At 37.4% G+C, this 19507-nt stretch overlaps 1 protein-coding gene across 1 annotated transcript; it reads right to left on the minus strand.

The window, feature by feature from the left end:
• Positions 1–415: 415 nt before the first annotated feature.
• Positions 416–16213, minus strand: LOC136678939 (B-type lectin plumieribetin-like). Its single transcript, XM_066657138.1, has 4 exons — positions 16149–16213; positions 5966–6061; positions 5748–5841; positions 416–1827 (listed from the first exon to the last, which is right to left on the minus strand). Exons 3-4 carry the CDS (start codon positions 5835–5837, stop codon positions 1582–1584), a joined length of 336 nt encoding a protein of 111 aa, XP_066513235.1. The 5' UTR covers positions 5838–5841; positions 5966–6061; positions 16149–16213; the 3' UTR covers positions 416–1581.
• Positions 16214–19507: the final 3294 nt, after the last annotated feature.

Raw genomic sequence — 19507 nt, forward strand, 5'->3', positions numbered from 1 at the left:
AGTTATCGACATTACTCTGAAGGGACTCTGTAAATCTACTGTTTTCGTTGGTTGACTCTGTATCAGTGGTGACTTTGAGGGTTATGCAGCATTATACAGCAGACACAGACATGACTCAGCAGAGTGAGGTTCAGCTCAGTTACTGAGGCTTTAATGTACTACTGGGAGACAATGATTAATGGTTAGATAAATATACTGCACTTTTGCTTTTTGTATTATTTTTGTATGAAATTTTATGTGTATATTTTTCAGTGAAATTGACTAAAGCAGCTTTTATGAGAACTTATTGGACTATCTCTTTATAGATGTTTATGCTTAGGTCATGTATCTTAAAAACCTTATACAGGTGTTATGTACTGTCACAGCGTATTCTTTTTGATGCATGGAAGAAAGACTGGAGACAGTGGGTGCACTCTTCAAACCTTTAATGGACAGAGATCTCTGGAGATGTCACTTCACAGCGCAGTGTGAGTGAGATCTGACAGGCAGTTGTTACACACACACACACACATATATCCTCCCTCGACTTCCTCTATTGATAAGCTGTAATTTTCAATATTTTAGTTAATGATGTCAGCATATTTTCTACTCAGTACGTTATTCCTGTTTTATATTTTAGCCAACCGTTTGGACATAATCTCTATAGTCAAACAGTGCCCTTCGGGAGTTTCCTATTTTCACCTTGTGACTGGGAACATGTCCTTTTGATATAATAATTGACTTTTCCTAAGCAAGCAAGCATGATATGTATATTCTTTGGCAGTAAAGCAATCTGCTTATTCAAAATAACCATATAATTCCAACAGTAGCCTTTTGAATGAAGACCTACAGTAAAGTTTTGTCTTTGTTTTTTTCTGACGCACTACAGAAGCATGAGCTGACCTAAATTCACTGCAAATATCTAAAGTATTCTTCCAAAAATTATCTAGAATGGTTCTGTTGGAGTCCTCTTGGAGAGAAAGCTCCTGTATTTATCTTATAATCACTGTAATCACTATAATCACTTGCTGTCTACATGTGCATGAATGTCATAACTGGAGATTTCTGGCAGTAGAGGGAGAGAATGTGTGTGCATGTGTGTACAGAGAGAGAGACAGACAGAGAGAGGGAGAGAGAAAGAAGCTTAATTTTTTCTGAACTCTGTATACTCACACTAACAGATAATAAAGAGAGAAATAATCAAACTGTTTTCTGTTCTGTATAAAATCAATGAACAAATACATGAGCTAATGAAGCTAGTGATGCAAAACAATTTAACAAAAAAAATCTACATTGTTTTAGTGAATATCAATTAATCAGAATAATCAAATCTATTGGTGTTAACCAGGTTTTGTGTGTGTGTGTGTGTGTGTGTGTGTGTGTGTGTGTTCATTACTCTCTCTTTTCTTCCACAAAAAAGACAAGCATTGGTTTGAGGTGTCAATTAGGTTATAATCTTAATTTGGCTCTTTCTGCTGTACAGATATATAAGCATGCATGTTAACAGCAGTCACAGTCTCTTAAACATTTCCACATTAGTAGCTCAGCAAAGTTAATGTGTGTATCAAGAGATTGTTAGGAGACTGTAGTTAAGGAAGTTTATTACTTAAGAGACCGCAGCACTCTTGTGCCTTCAGTAATGACCAGACTGCCATCGTCTTTGAGGGTCAGACGCATATCTGATGCAGCTTTGTTTTGCCAGGTGTCACTGGCCCATAAAGGATTTTCAGTGTCGTTATAAATGACCAGGTTTCCGTCTGCCTGCATCACCAGTCGAGTTCCAGGTTTTCCACAAGTGTTGGATGCCCAGACTGGTTTCCAGGTGTAAAGCACAAAGTTCCCATCATCCTAAACAACAGAGACACATACAGTAAGACCTTTAAACCACCGGTGCTTACAGTCTTGCATTTTTCACATTCTCCACTTCATAAATTTCATATTGTATAAGATAAAGGTGCCATATAAAACTGGAACTGTAGTCCTTCCACTGGAGCGGTGTAATTTATCTAAACATTAAGCCAACTTAACAAGGAATCTGCCTCAGTGAAACCATGGGCCTAAAAATAAAATGCAGAAATATAAAAGCACATATGACGGTTATTCATGTGTTCAAATAATATAATAAGTGTTAAACAGGGTAAGTAGGTTAAGCAGTGTTCAGATTTCTATTTATTATAGGAAATGTATGTGATTTATAACTTGATATTAGCTATATATATATATATTTTTTTTTTTCATTTATTGTAGAATATGTCTCTGTTTATACTACTTGTATGATGTATAAACCTGGCATCACTGAATTCCTGAGATTATCTTGGAACTAACAAGCCCTCATTGTCTGTCTACAATCTTCCTATGAAACATAATTCACTATATTTATATATTTATATTCAATATATTCTTAGGCTTAGCTAATGCACTTGACTCAGTGCCTCATAATCTTATGTAGAAAACCTTTGAATTTTTCCAGGTCCAAGAAAAGACCACAAAGCTGGTCAAAGCTTATTTTGATGATATTCAATTTTGTTTTGTTTATTATAGGAGAATTTATGTCATGGCAGTGATTGGAAATGGGTATAATGGCTGGATGCACCCTTTCACCACTAGTGTTTGTAGTGACAATGTAGGGCATTATTAGGGTGTCTAAGTGGGTTGTAGGCAGAGAGAGATTGCATGATGGCTCTCCCCAGTTAGGACATACATGATGTGATGACCCTGACCACTTGTGTCTTGCACACGGTAGATGCTGGGGATGTTAGATAAAAACCTTATGTGAGCTTAGGCTGAAAGGTAAACCAACCAAGTCTTAAAGTTCATCGATAGTTAAAGGAAAACTTGTGCAGGAAAATTTTGTAATTGAAAGAGACCTGATTCTGTCTGTACTGGAGAGACCAGTGAAGAGTTTAGATAGATGTTACAGTGCAGCACTAAATGATACAGAGCACTGGTGAGGGCTATTAATAGCACTGATTATGTTTGCCAGGGAAGCTGAAACTGCGGTGTCTGTTAGTTCAAGTTCAAGATTCTTTATTGTCATTTCAACTATATACTAAGTACACAGTGAAATGAGACATGAGGTGCCAAAAACTAAGGGCAACTGTGAAGGACTTATCAGAAACAGTTGAAAGGTCTAGTCAGTGGTTGTGGATAAGGATATCACAGAGTATTTGGGGAAACATACTGTAAATATGTTCCAGTTACAAGGAGGACAAGAAAGATGAGTCGGGTGCTGTGTTATGTTATTGTGGCTGCCGGTGGTATTCACATGGAACTGGTGGCACTGAGCATGCATGAACGGTGCTAGTGGGGCTAGGTACAGCCTTAGTCACCAGGGAGACCAGTGTGGATTCACGGTTGTTGATGCTAACGGTAAGGTAGGACTGTAAAGCTGGCTTGGATGGGGGTGTTTCTGGGATGCCAGACCTCATTGTTTAGCCTTCCAGAGGTGTCATGGGCTTAATTCAGCAAAACACTGACGAGGGGAGGTGTATACCTAATGACAGCTAGCGATTCAGTGGCTGAGTTGGGTAAACAAGGGCTGGGCCCAGTGAGTAAGCTGCAGTGTTAGGGGTAGCTGGTTGCTGATCGGATCATAAATGGCCACAGCAACCCCATTGGTTTGGTTTAAGATTTAAATAGCCAAATATTCCAGGAATGTTTAGCTGCAGGTAGGAAGAGAGTGGGGTGGGACCTATGTGAAGCTCTAATGGATTTCCATAGGATATTTTACATCTTATCCTGTGTATGATTACTTATCAATTACCACATATAAGTAAAATAAAACCTAGAAATTGGGCTCTGATATGAACAGAAGCCTCAGCCCATGTAAATGACTTATAATCCTCATACCCTAAGATTTATTTAACACCTCATTCAAGGTAATTTTTCACGCATTGGGCATTTATTATTATCCCCCCCAAAAAATAAATAAACTTGGAGATTGTTCACACAGCAGGTAAAAGTGGCCCAAATCCAATGTTTCTTACATGTGATACAGATGTGGCTGTGTGAACAGCAGAAATTGCACTAAATCTGAATTAATTATTTTATATATTTATCTTAAATATTTACACATTCACATATATAAACCTAGCAATTTTAAAATTAATTTAATATTGCATTTCATATACATTTTAAATGGTCTGAAAAAAAAACGGAGTCTGTGACAAGCGTTTCAGTACGGTCTTGTAGTTTACGCTATTTATCCAGAGGCACAGCTGGTGCAGCTAGCGTTCGTACGAGATCTTTTCAAATACAAATTATTGAGAAGATATAAGGTCCTGAGGAAGTTCAGCTGGGACTCTCATCATCTCCATCTTTTCTAATGGTGAGTCAACATCTGTTCATTTACTGCATTATTAGCACTATTGACTGTTTATATGTACTTGCCTTTTTGTTGTGGTTTTTTTTAGGTTTTTAGTTATTTCTGGTATTAGCTGTGGAGTGGATTGGATTAGGAGTGGCTATCATAGGCTATGCAGTGAGACATGTGTGATTGATCTGGTATAAGGCGATGTTTAGGTTTATAAAACAGGTTTTAAAAAATATGATGCTTGTGGTGAGATATATGTACCTATATAATAATAACTTTATAGCAGTAATTGCATTCTGTAGCCACTAGATGGGAACATATGAACATAACTTCCATATCATGGAATAACTACACGTTTGGCTTAATTCCTAGGACAATATCTTTATTGTCAGTGTCTCAAATCTGAAAGTCACACTGAGACTTGTTTACAGACAGATCCTGAAGATGAACAAATTTTACTGTAGATTTTTTTTTGTAATGGCACCATGTATTAGACTGTATTTTAATAGCATGCATTAGACTGTGTAGGGAAATTGCTTGTGTGGCTATTTTCCTAGGAAGTTATTTCCTTAATTTCAGTGTGTCTCATAGATCTGAAAGGCTCAGTGAATAAGAAGCATAGTTAATATTATGATTTGTTAAAACCACATATTTTTGTACTTTAATTTTTTCTTTGACAACAAATAGGCCTAATGAAGTTATTAGTTTGTTCCAAGCAGTAAGAAGTAAATTATTCCAAGTAATAATCCTTCAAATTTGGCCATGTAAATTCATACAGTTGAACAAATCTCTACTGCACATTGTTATTCTTGAAACAATTCTACTGCCTTTATGTAAACTTCTACCAAGCCCTGCAAGCATGAACCTTTAACCATGACTTGATTAAATGACACCTGAAGAAGGAAAGAGGAAGACCCACACAAACTGTGCCTTTGCAGCCTTCAAGGACGGTTTCTTTAAGGCAATAGTTCTATGTAGAACCCTGAATACTCACAGAACCTTCTTAGTCAGTTATACCAGGTTTATTTGTTCTTCTCTGTGAGGAAATGCCTTTTGTTTATGGTTCTTTAAAAATATACTTCTGTGTGGAACCCCAAATGTCTGCTATTAAATTAATTTTGAGAAGAAATGGAGAACTAAAGGAGAGGATTTCAGTTTTTGATATGATTTCTGATTCCATATATAGCTCATGTAATGATTGTAAGAGTTAAAAAAAACCCTTAATGTTATTGCTGTCTGATAATATATACTTTCTTAAATTTTGTCATTTGTCATCATTTGAATAATCATCTCTCATTTAAATCTTCAAAAACATCACGTCAAATCTTCACAAAAATGGACAAAAAGAAATACAATTATGTAAAATTATATTTTGCTAGATCCATTTATAAACATTGTTAACAAAGTTTTCTCATTCTGTGAACCTTTTCCTATTCAGAAAGGTTTCTAGTCATACCTGCATGATGGCTTTGAAATTTCCATTGTTGGAGATCAGGTATTCTCCTCTTTGCAGTTCCTGGCTGGTAGACAGGGAATTCCTGCTCATTTTCCTGTAGGATAGTTATGGGTTAATCAGCATATGTTTATTTATTTTCAGTATAAGAATAGTAAAAATAGGTTTACATATTCTAACTTATGGCAACATATGGTAACATTTATGAATGCAGGACTCACAGCAGTCAGTAGAGGCTCTTTGGTAAGTTGTAGTCTCTAGAGTAGTAGCAGGGCTGAAGAGCTGGAGGAACACTGAGCATCACAGGATGGGTGGAGCTTAAAATGCAAATACTTGATCACCATTCCATAGAACTATTCCACACACCCATTAAGTTTATTTATGCGCAGATTAGATAAACGAAAATCCACTGGCATAAGAAAGAGAAGCATAAAGGAACAAAGAGGATTTTTCTAAACATATGTAAAACCATGGGTCTGACAGGATGTGGAGCTGTCAAAAACCCACATAGAGGAAAGGAAGGTTTGGAATAAATGTAGAGAATATGTAAACCAACTTCAAATTCAAGGCTGAACTTCTGAAGGGTAAATGTATATTACTTAGAGAACCCTTAAATGTGCATCCAGTGAAACCGGATTAATTTGGAGCCAATTTGGTGTAAACAGTTTCAATTTCAATATAATTTTGATTAAATCAGCCTTTGACAGTGTAAAACCAGCAAAAACTTTGTTTTCACCACTATTTTGAAGATTTTCTGTGGCCATGGCTGTTCTGTAATAAGTCAACTCTGAACCTGCTGTTTTAATTTGTTTCGTTTTACTGGTGAAATAATGTGATTGTACAGTGTGAAAGGCTGCAGTAATAATTCCCACAAACAAGAAAAATCTGAGCAATATTTTAAATCCGTTTAAATCTTTGGATAACTCCAGCGTCCTCCAAACTGTTGTAAAATAATATCATATATAAATACATAAAATGAAAGTACAGAAATTAGGTTTTTTAAAAAGATTTATTTAGGGTGAAAAATGTTCCTGGTTTAGGATTATTTCAAGTCCTGATAATACACAATATAATATGACTTCATCATCATCATCTTTACAACCTCTATTTGTTTTATTGATAATGAATATTTGTAATATCTAGTTTAATGGGAAAAATTTGAATGTAAGTGGAAGTTGCTGTACTAAACACAATTTCTGTGGTTACACCCAGTCTGCCTTTCCTGTCAGGGTTGTGGTGTTGCAGCTCTTCGATCAACATGTGAACAAATCCAGCCAGTTGTTGTTAAAAGCCTGTTGGTTTCAAGGGACTTGTTTATTTTAATGCTTAATTTATAGATTTTTCAAGAGAATAGAATGCAGTAAACATAACGTTCTTACAAACCACCCACCCTATCATACCCATTTGACTAGGTTTATATACATTTAAGAGTAGGTGGGGGGGATTGTAAATACATGACAATAGTAAGCATCAGCTAACATTAATAAGTCTTGTTTAAAAATTATGAAAACGAACGAGAAAAGAAGGGGGGATAAATATGATCAAACATGATTTTACAAAGGCTACACTGCATATCATGCTATAATAATGGTATAAGTAAGTACTAATCATCTGTAAAATGTGCGCTTATTTAGAAAGAGGGAATTTATTTATTGTTCACTCCTCCAGACTCCTTGTGACATTACAAAGGGTCTCACTTGTGTAATGCCTGATACTACATCCCCCCCGTCCATGAGAAAATGTTTCCCACCTTCTTTTCCATAAGGGCACTGCAGCAATAAACAAGCACAACAGGAACATAATGTCAAACTTTTTTTTTTACTTAAAGAAGGGTGTGATAGACTGCCCATCCCTTCTGCTGATAGTATTGATTATTCTGCCACATTACTCACTCAGCAACTTAAGTGCAAACAAAGTCCTTCAGCTTACCTGGGAACCATCTCTCTCTCAGGCCGGATACCGGAGTTCTGGTGCTTTGCTTGACTGGAGTTGTATGTCGCATAAATCAGAAAAGTGAGGTGTCCTCACCGAGTCAGGAGTATTGCTGGCTTCACCCAAACCCTCAGACAAATCAGTTGATGTCTCAGGAGTCACATGGGTTGGAGAAAGATGGAGCCTTTTTTCTCTATAGAATACCTCCAGGTGTCTCTACAAAGTAATATGTGGGTGTATCTGCAGCAGACACCACTGTCCCTCGTACCACAGCATCCCTAATCCATACATGTGTACCTGGGTTGAGATGGATGGAAGTGAGGACTGGTTGAAACATGTCTAAAGCCCATGCAAAATGGCGGACGGGAACTGAAGCTCGTTATCCGAATGCACAACTTCTGGAATACCATGACGGGTGAAGATAGACTTGAAGTGCTGAATTGTTGTTTCTGAAGTAGAAGATGACATTTTGGCAGCTTCAAACAATCTAGAGAATTAGTCAAGTATAATGAGTTTGTCAGAGTCCCCTTGTGGGAAAAGATCTGCACCTAGCATTGGTTCTTTGAAGTATGTTCTGTCTCAAGCACATCTCACAGTTCTATATGAGGCTTTGCAATTGTTTGTTAAGCTCTAGCCACATCACTGATACATCACATTTCGTATTGCCCAGATGTCCTTCATGAATCTTATTCAGCATGGGAGCTTGAAGTGGGAATTACTATTCTCAGCCCTTTTAGCAGTAACCCACCTTGTAGAGTGAGTTCCCCTGAGAATGACAGATATGGGTGGATCAGCAGAGAATTTGTCTGGCCAGCATTCTGCACAATACGTCTTGACCAGGCACAGTACAGGGTCATTGTCCTGTTGTGTTTGGATCTCCCTGAGCCTAAACTCCAGAGCCAGCAGGCTTGCTATGGCAGTATCAACATAGAGGTTAATTTCTTCCTCTTGTAGAATGTCTATGGTTGCAATATTCTCATTCTGAGACATTGTATACGTGGCAGAATTGTGTCCAGTGTCTTTTGAGCCCAAAATGGGGACCAAAGGCTTGTGATCTGTTTCAAAATGGAAATGTTTCCCTATAAGAAACTCTGTAAACTTCTCACAGGCCCATGCGAAAGCCAATGCCTCTTTTTCTATTTGAGCATGTCTCTGCTCTGTACTAGTAAGTGCTCACAAGGTATATGCTATCGGCTTTCACACCTGATCTGGTTGCTTCTGGAGTAGGACGGCACCTCTCACTTCACTGTCATTATAGGTTCTCTCATGGCCAGTATAGCTTTCACTTTCTCAGGATCTGTACTCACCTCCAGATGCCCCGATAATCTGGCCTAAGAACTTCATTTTGATCTAAGAAAATTCACATTCACCTTCTGAAGCTATAAAAATGCTGTGCGTAACCTCTCATCATGTTGCTGTTGAGTGGTTCCCCATATAAGTTTGTCATTCACCTGACACAAAACATCCTCCAGACCTTGTAAAATTTCTTTCATACATTTCTGAAAGTGCTCTGGAGCGGAGGAGTTTCAGAATCATAAGCGGTTTTAGCAATACTGTCCAAACGGTGTTATGAATGTGGTCAGTAATGAAGATCCTTTGGAGACAGGGATCAGCCAGAACCCATATTTGCAATCTACCTTGGAAAACACTTTGGCTCCTGCCAACTGTCCTAAGGTATGTGCTACAGAAGAAAGCAGGTGCCTCTATCTCATGACAGATTTATTTAGTTATGTGCATATTCTCGCTTTCCACATTTTATTGGCACAACCACCATAGGCAAACCATTCAGCTGGCTCTTCCACTTTTGAAATAAACCCTTGTCACTCCACATGGTTCAATTATTCTTTGACATTTGGTAAGAGAGGGAGAGATATGCATCTAGGGGTGGAAAGAGGGAAGGGCCTAGCACCTGGTCTCAGAACAATATTATACTTGCCCTGCAACATACAAAAAACAAATTGGTAGAGTCGATACTGACTAGTCCAAGAACCGATTCTTAGGAGTGAAATGTCTTAGCTCCGAATGTAGTTTTACAGTGGAAAATGCTTTTCTTAATGGTCTATTTCTCATTACTCATGAAAAATGTTCTGTTGTGTCTATCATAATTCTGGTATTACACATGTTTTTCTTACATGTGCTATGTATAGCTCTGTCATAAACAAAGTGACTGAAAGCTGAACTACGGCCTATATAGTGCACTACAGGCATTCTAAATCTGTGGCTTATGTACCCTTACATTAAATTAACATTACATTAAATATGTAGCTAATAGTGATTATTAATAGAAGAGTTTCTATTAAACACATAGCAAACTTACTATTTTGCTATATAAGTTATTTAATGACACTGTGTGAAGACAGCCGAATTTGGGATACAGTCTGCAGTCTAATACAAAGTTGGTCAAAGTTTTTTTTTTTTTTTTTAAATAAAGCTAATAAGAACTGTAAGCTGAAAGGTACTGGTAAAAGGGTTACATAGAATTAATGCTGTGCTATACAAATAAACATGGCTGTGAACTTACTTGTGTAGACTGGAGTTGAGTCTGGGTTGTGATTTGGGCTCCAGGAATAGAGGGATATGGGTTATCATCACGGGGGGGCTGAAGCTGAGGGACCTCGGCTATTTTCATCATTATTCACACAGTCAGTATTACACACTGCATGACCTGATGCTGCTGGTCCACTGTCTTACAACACTGACTGAATGCTAGGTATATAAAAATTCTCTAAATCTCTCTCTCTCAGTTAAATTCGGAAAGTTGTAGATGCACATGGGCCTGCATTGTCCTCTGTGGCTTTATCAGACCCTTGGACACCAACCGACCTGATGCATTTGCGACTGAGAATGTGTGAAGAATGGCTCGGTTTGATATGATAATAAAACGAGTTGTACACTCTGTATTCCTCAGTACAACCATACTGCAAATATACATGAACATTCGGGCTACAGCTATGCACAGTGTTTATGTGGTTCAGCAATGCTGTTAATGTTATTGCCACAAAAAGACAACAAATAACACACAGACAAATCATTTTTATTTTATTTTCAACCACAGAGCGGAAAGCCACAAATACATTAGTGGAAGGTTACATTACTGAGAAAGGTGGTGGCGGTAAGTCACTTTCAGTTGAAATCTCATTTTATATATAGCGTTCTATTCTTAATATCTATATAATATCTATTCTTATCATAGTCTTCACTTTTGAACTTTGGCAATAGAAAAGATTTTCGGTATTTTACTATGTTAACAGCACATGTTGGACCCTACTGATCCATCGAGTGGAATCGCCCTTCTTCGTCTGAGTGGGAAAGTTCATTAAGAAGAGCTTGGAATACCTCAGCCCAAAGCCCAGAGCTAAAATACATTTTAGCTCTGTATAAACTGGATATGATAAACCAGATGAAGTAACAAATTAAATGTCTACATTTATTTTACTAGTTTAAGTAATGTTTAACTATACTTTTTATTTTCAAATCGGCAACTTGGTTTGATTAAACCAATTCAGCTAACTGTCATGCTAGCCTAGCTGAACATAGCTAGCTTATTAGCTCAGTAGTCCATGCTATACTAAGTGCTGTTATTTTATCTTGTTATTTTATCTTCTAATGAGTGATTAATGACTGTTCATTTTCATATTTGAAAGTGGAGGTTTGTCTTATATTTTGCTAAAATCATTACCCTTTCAAATGATATTTGTTTTTAGTCATGTCTTATAATAATAAAAAAAAAAACGTTTTGACATTTTCTATTTATTTTGTTTCTTAATTAACAGAGTTTATATAATTTGCTATGAAATAATTAATACAGAGCAGAAAAGAGGACAAATCTGGACTGGGCTTCAACCCCATACCCTTAAAGTGCTAATACAAAACATTTAACAAAATATATATATATATTTTTTTTTTGCATGATATTCAATGGATTTTAAATTATTTAACACTAAAATGTATACTAACTTTTGTATACTATAAGCTTTCCCCTAATAAGTAATTAAAATTAGTAATCATTTTTATTCCCTAGAGTAGGAAATGTTCAAGGTTTCACAGTTAAAGGAATTGATATAAATGTTTACTTAATCCAGACGAATTCAGGAAGTTAAAGTCACATTTGGAGTGCAACTAATGCGGTTTTATAATTTAATACTGTACTTGCAAAGGTAATATTTCTAACAAGTTCTGCAAATGGAGAAGTTGCCCTTCTCTCAATCTGCTCAAACATTAAGGTCACCGAGACTAGTCAGTGTTGTTTAAGACATCGTATGTGTTAGTTAAAAATAAAGAAAAAATGAAAAACCATATATAGCTTAATACTGTGACAGCCTTTTTAGACATAAAATTTGGACTCTCCATTAAGTTCACAAAGGGATGATACAGATGTGTGTTTTTTGTTGTCTCCTCAGTTTTTTAGATTAGATTTTATGACTTGGGCTATCCTGTTATCTTGTGGACTACTGAAATGGAAACTATAAAATGGCAGTTTTATGTCTGTATGCCTGATGCATGTGAATCTGAAAGTAAGTCAGCAAATTGTCTACAATTGCTGTCATCTTCAGCTATATAATGGCAGCTTTGTTTTTTGGCTTTTATAACTTAAAGTAACTTCTTTGTCCCTGACCATGTCAACAAGGTGACATTAGTTAAAATCTGGATCTGCGGTTTGATGCGTTTGAGTTTTGCTAATATATTTACATAGAATATTTTCCTATGAATTCTTGTGATTGTTAAAAACTGAAACTAAATTTTAAAATAACTAAATGTGTACTTCATGTGGGACTCGAGGTTATTAGTGATTTTAATTTAATTATCTTACTATGAAACTTGAATTGCCTGTGGTATTGGACAGTTATAATATGGGAGTCCTGCTGTGAAAGATCTGTTTTAAAATAAATTTTTGGTTGGGGTACAAGTCCCAGAAATTTTAGGGCATTACTTACATACTAACTTACTTATTAATAGCTTCAAACATCAGTGAAGCCCTGTTACCAACCCTGTTTCCTGAAGATATACGTGATCTTTTACCTGGATCTGAACATTTTCTTAGAAGAAAGACCATATGGGACCTCTTTCACAAGGAACAGGAGGTACACATTAAGCTCATCCTGACTGGCTTAGTATGTTTAATGTCATATTATCATTATACAGTGGAACCTCTACTAACGAACGCCTATACTAACGAACTTTCCAAGAAAGGAACCGGGCATTTGAATATTTTTTGCCTCCACCAATGAACCATGACTCTAGAAACGAACACGAGGCTCCACCGAGCCGGCGGCTGTAAATGGCCACTGACCCCAATCGGAGAGTCTCCAAGCGCGCCCAGACATCGAAATTCGTGCTAAGTTAAGCCGTATCTACACTTCGTCTCCCCACATTCACCCGCCTACTCTTGGTTATTCCACCCACCCCCCACTTCCCATCATACAGCCAGTGCCTGTGTTACTCCTCCAGCCAGTCGTCACGTCTTCAAGGTAGCGATGTGTAACCATTTAAAACTTTATTTCTTTTTTATTTTTAATAATGCTACATGTATGTTTTTTTAGTAATTTGAGAGTTTTGTAAACATATATCAGTGCAAAAAGGGTGATTTCCGGGGTGTGCTGGAACACATTACTTGCTTTTCCATTATTTTAAATGGGGTAAATTGACCCGAGAAACGAACTGTTCCACTTACAAACCGGGTCACAGAACAGATCATGTTCGTAGGTAGAGGTTCCACTGTATTTCAATAATTTACTAATAGCTTTTTAAGTTTCACAGTAATTTGCTGTTATTATATTTACAAACCGGATTCCAAAAAAGTTGGGACACTAAACAAATTGTGAATAAAAACTGAATGCAATGATGTGGAGGTGCCAACATCTAATATTTTATTCAGAACAGAACACAAATCACAGATCAAAAGTTTAAACTGAGAGAATGTATCATTTTAAGGGAAAATATGTTGTTTCAAAATTTCATGGTGTCAACAAATTTTTCAAAAAAGTTGGGACAAGGCCACTTTTTACCACTGTGTAGCATCCCCCCTTTTTCTTACAACACTCAGACGTCTGGGGACAGAGGAGACCAGTTTCTCAAGTTTAGAAATAGGAATGCTCTCCCATTCATGTCTAATACAGCCCTCTAACTGTTCAGATAGATAGATAGATACTTTATTGATCCCCAGGGGAAATTCATGAAGTTCAATTGTCTTGGGCCTTCTTTGTCACACCTTCATCTTTATGATGTGCCAAATGTTCTCTATAGGTGAAAGATCTGGACTGCAGGCTGGCCGTTTCAGTACCCGGATCCTTCTCCTACGTAGCCATGATGTTGTGATTGCTGCAGAATGTGGTCTGGCATTATCTTGTTGAAAAATGCAGGGTTTTCCCTGAAAGAGATGACGTCTAGATGGGAGCATATGTTGTTCTAGAACCTGAACATAGTTCTCTGCATTAATGGTGCCTTTCCAGACATGCAAGCTGCCCATGCAGTAGAAGAGAAACATTCCCCCTAAGATATCCCCAGTAACAGCAACCTAAAAAAAAATTGTTCATTTATTAAGTTATCATCATCAACCGTGCATGACATCATCAAAAGATTCAGAGAATCTGGAACAATTGCTGTGCGTAAGGGTCAAGGCCTTAAAACTCTACTGGATGTTCGTGATCTCTGGGCCCTTAAACGTCACTGCACCTCAAACAGGAATGCCACTGTCAAGGAAATAACAGAATGGGCTCAGGAATACTTCCAGAAAGCATTGTCAGAGAACACAATCCACAGTGCCATCTGCCGTTGCCAGCTGAAACTCTACAGTGCAAAGAGGAAGCCATTTCTAAGCAAGCTCCACAAGCTCAGACGTTTGCACTGGGCCAGGGGTATTTTAAAATGGAGTGTGGCAAAATGGAAGACTGTTCTGTGGTCAGATGAGTCACGATTTGAAGTTCTTTATGGAACACTGGGATGCCATGTCATCCGGACCAGAGAGGACAAGGATAACCCAAGTTGTTATCAACTCTCCGTTCAGAAGCCTACATCACTGATGGTATGGGGTTGCATGAGTGCTTGTGGCATGGGCAGCTTGCATGTCTGGAAAGGCACCATTAATGCAGAGAACTATGTTCAGGTTCTAGAACAACATATGCTCCCATCTAGATGTCATCTCTTTCAGGGAAAACCCTGCATTTTTCAACAAGATAATGCCAGACCACATTCTGTAGCAATCACAACATCATGGCTACGTAGGAGAAGGATCCGGGTACTGAAATGGCCAGCCTGCAGTCCAGATCTTTCACCTATAGAGAACATTTGGCGCATCATAAAGAGGAAGGTGCGACAAAGAAGGCCCAAGACGATTGAACAGTTAGAGGACTGTATTAGACATGAATGGGAGAGCATTCCTATTTCTAAACTTAAGAAACTGGTCTCTTCTGTGCCCAGACGTCTGTTGAGTGTTGTAAGAAGAAGGGGGGGATGCCACAAAGTGGTAAAAAATGGCCTTGTCCCAACTTTTTTGAAACAACATATTTTTCCCTTAAAATGATACATTCTCTCAGTTTAAACTATTGATCTGTGATTTGTGTTCTATTCTGAATAAAATATTAGATGTTGGCACCTCCACATCATTGCATTCAGTTCTTATTCACAATTTGTTTAGTGTCCCAACTTTTTTGGAATCCAGTTCGTAAATAATAATATAGAGTATTTTGCTGGATAGATAAATAATTATAAATAAAAAATTATAGTTTTCAGCAAAAACTATAAGAGCTTGTATGGTTGTATGTATGGAAGGTGGTTCTAACTGAACAGATGGAGAAATTAGTTAATGAACAATTTTTTTTTTAGGTTGCTGTTACTGGGGATATCTTAGGGGGAATGTTTCTCTTCTACTGTTTTTTCCCACTGTTTTGCATTGTACCACTGCTGCAATGGTACTGTTTTGTGTCTTTTCATGCATTCTAAAGTTCTTAGAAATGTATTTACTCCACAAATTGCATTTATATTCCTCGCCCTTGGAAATGACATTTGTTAAATGCCCAGTCTTGCCCTCATTTGAAATAACAATAGCATCATTGTGGCCTGTTTTGTTCCATCAGTTACATTCCAATTGGCTGTTCAATTCAAATTTTCATTTTGACTGACCCAAATAACCCAGCATGCACACTTGAATACACAACCTCCCACTTGCAAAATATACAGTTTGAATCTGTGATGCAGGAAATTAGCAGAACTCTTCTTTTCAAAATAGGGGAGTTAAGGTCAGATTAAGTGAGTCTACCAAATGCCTAAAATGCAGTGTTCATTAGAACATACCATATTTTTGTATTTTCAAATTACAAATTGTATTTACAAAAATTTTCATACTAGCCATTTTAATTTTGATACATCTGATGAGCAAATATTTGCAATTGTAATAAAATATTTTTAGAGATAAGTATGAATGAAGGAATTTAATAACTATAAAATGATGCACAATTAGTCCCGATGTTAGCTTACCTTGTGGGAAAAACCATCAATGCCTCCAAAGATAACTATGTTGTAGCTAAAAAGAAAACAAAAATACAGAAAGGAAGAGGGGAAGCGAAAGAAAAAAAAAAGAGACCAAGTGAAACACCAGACACAAGACAAACACGTGACTTGATTTCAAGACTAGGCCTGTCACGATAGCAATTTTCTTATGGTTGATATATTGTCTCAGAAATAATTGTGATAAACAATATTATTGTCATTTTATGACCAATTTATGCCAATGATACAATGAAAAAATAATAGCATAATGCATTTTTTTAGCAAAAACTTATTATGCAACTTATATGGCCAGAAATGTGGTCAGCGGTGGCTTGTTCGCCTGCTGGCCACATTTGTGGATCAGGCTGCATTTGTATTTGTATCAGGTGAAATGCAAGAGGAAAGTCTCAAAATCCAAAACCTGCGAGAGGAAATTGACAAATGCACGTCACGAAAAACATGTGAGTGACTTGATCCACAAACACAGATTCTACATTTTACAAATAAATTTTAAATTTGATACTTCAACTGTATAAATATTTGCAATGTAAATTTAAACAAATTTAAACAATTTTTGCATAAAATTTTGATATATCTATGAAAACCAAAAACATGTATTTATGAATGTAACTGTATTTGTACAAATTGCAGACTGAGACACAGTGTGATGTATTCATTTGTGAACAGTCAAATATATTTGTGACTTGTTTTTGATTTGTGGATTAACATTTACGCATTTGTAAAGTATTTTGAGACTAATCTCAAACACAGAAAAAGTGTTTATTTTTTTTATATATATAACTGTGTTTGATGTCATGACCCTACACTCTCAGAAAAACTGTTAGGGAACATAATTGTATCACACTCTATTATAATTGTAGATTTTAAAATTGTGTTTATTTCAGTTGTTCTTAAATTTGTTTTTTTTATTATTATTATTTTACACAGTTCTATAATAAAATGTTACATATATTCACCTCTTCTTCTGGAGAAGAAAATGTAATGCACCTTTAGGGAACCCAACTGAACTCTGAAACCGCTGTTGTACCTTCAAAGGTACATTCACACTGTTTATACCTTAAATGACAATGATGTACCTGTACATTACCTTTTTTGTCTGAGAGTGTACATTTATAAATACTTTTACTGCACCAAGTCTGTTATGAACACTTTGTTGTCTACCATACAGTAAATATAATGCATTCACCTCTAGATAGCATGTTACCATAAATGCACACATTTAACCCTAAAGCAAAAAATTTAGTAGATGTCATAACACCTATTGTTTGCTGATAGAACTGAAACATGGAAAGTAAAGCTGTTTCTGGAATGCCATCAACTTTTAGAATTATGACCGTTGTTTTGCTGTGATTAACTATGTTCCTCTTGGACAGAAAATGTGCCAGTGTTTTGAAAAAATTACTCAATACTGAGGCATATTTGCCATGTTTTGATAGAGTTTGTAGGTAAGGTAGATGAGTTGCTGTGTTATACAGAGTCTTATGTTTATTAAAAAGCAGAAGCTGTTGAGCAGAGTGGAGAACGTATTCATACTGAAGAACTGGAAGGCCATTCTAACACTGACAGTCAGCAAAGCCAAGCGAGACATTATCGCACCCTACAAGAATTGTATAAAACACCAAAATCTAATAAGGAAGCAGTTTCTCAGCTGCTAGATCTTGAGTTTGATGTCTGTCAAGCCTTCATCAACTCTGACACTTTGAGAGACAAGGACAGGCCAGCTAACATACTGCAAGCATACCCCTGTTTCAAAGAATTAGACCATGCAAGTATTTATTTTAGCTATGTTCCTTGCTTAAATTTGTACTTATTTTATTAAATCTTTGTGTATGAATTTTTTCCCATTTCTTATGATAGGTCCTGGAAGAACGTGGCCGCATCCTTGACAGATATAACCCTCAATTAATTTCAGACCTGAAGACGCGCTAGGGTTTTTAAAAAGTTTTTGAGGCCACCAACAGGAGCGGTCCTGTCCTCGTGAGGGCAGAGAACCCAGCTGCTCCAGTCACCGCGAAGGCGGCTTCTACGGCCGCTCCTGTCCCCGAGAAGGCGGCTTCCACGGCCGCTTCAGTCCCAGAGAATGCGGCTCCCACGGCCGCTCTTGTCCCAGAGAAGGCGGCTTCCACGGCCGCTCCAGTCCCCGAGAATGCGGCTCCCACGGCCGCTCTTGTCCCAGAGAAGGCGGCCACCCAGGCCGCACCTGCTCCAGCGAAGGCGGCATCCGCCGCACATGCTCCAGAGAAGGCGGCATCCGCTGTACATGCTCCAGAGAAAGCGGTGTCCCTTGCTGCTCCTGTCCCAGCGAAGGCGGCCACCCAAGCCGTTCCTGTCCCTGAGAAGGCGGCTTCCTCAGCCACACCTGCTCCAGCAAAGGCGGCATCCGCCGCACATGCTCCAGATTAAAGCGGCTTCATCAGCGGACTTCCAGGCCCATTCCTAGAACTGTGCCCAGGCTGGAACCTCAGACTTCCCCACAGATTTTGCCAGTCCTGGGCACCCCCCAGTTGTCTTGGTTCCCGTGTATGTCCCTGTCCTGGTTCCTGTTTCTGTCCACGTCCCTGTGCCTGAGTCTGCCTCATCTGTTCCTCGCTTTGTGTTTACCCTCAAGTCTGTTTGGGTTTGTTTTGTTATTTTGTTTAAATAAACGTCTGTGATATTTGCGTGTGCGTCCGCCTCCGTCAGTCCGACTCCACGTTCTTGACAGATTAATACACTACATTGTCTAACTAAAATTATTTGACCATTAAATTAAGTTTGATTTTAAACTTTTCTCCATTACAAATTTTGAAAGTAAATTTCAGTTGAATTGTTACTAACTCTAATATTTCTTTTTATGTTACAGCCCACACCTATCTTCAGAGGTAGCGATGTGTAACCATTTAAAACTTTATTTCTTTTTTATTTTTAATAATGCTACATGTATGTTTTTTTAGTAATTTGAGAGTTTTGTAAACATATATCAGTGCAAAAAGGGTGATTTCCGGGGTGTGCTGGAACACATTACTTGCTTTTCCATTATTTTAAATGGGGTAAATTGACCCGAGAAACGAACTGTTCCACTTACAAACCGGGTCACGGAATGGATCAAGTTCGCAGGTAGAGGTTCCACTGTGCATATATATATATATATATATATATATATATATATATATATATATATATATATATATATATATATCAGTAGCGGATGCTGGTCTTTCAAGGAGGGGAAGCTCAATTTCGGCCTACATCGTAAAATGTGTCGGTTTATTTATACATAAATTCTACCCTCAGTTCCTTTTCAAGAAAATGATCTGTGACCCTGCAGTACCAACAAGGCGTCTTTT

The sequence above is a fragment of the Hoplias malabaricus genome, chromosome Y, assembly GCF_029633855.1.
Source record: "Hoplias malabaricus isolate fHopMal1 chromosome Y, fHopMal1.hap1, whole genome shotgun sequence".
Taxonomy (NCBI): Eukaryota; Metazoa; Chordata; class Actinopteri; order Characiformes; family Erythrinidae; genus Hoplias; species Hoplias malabaricus.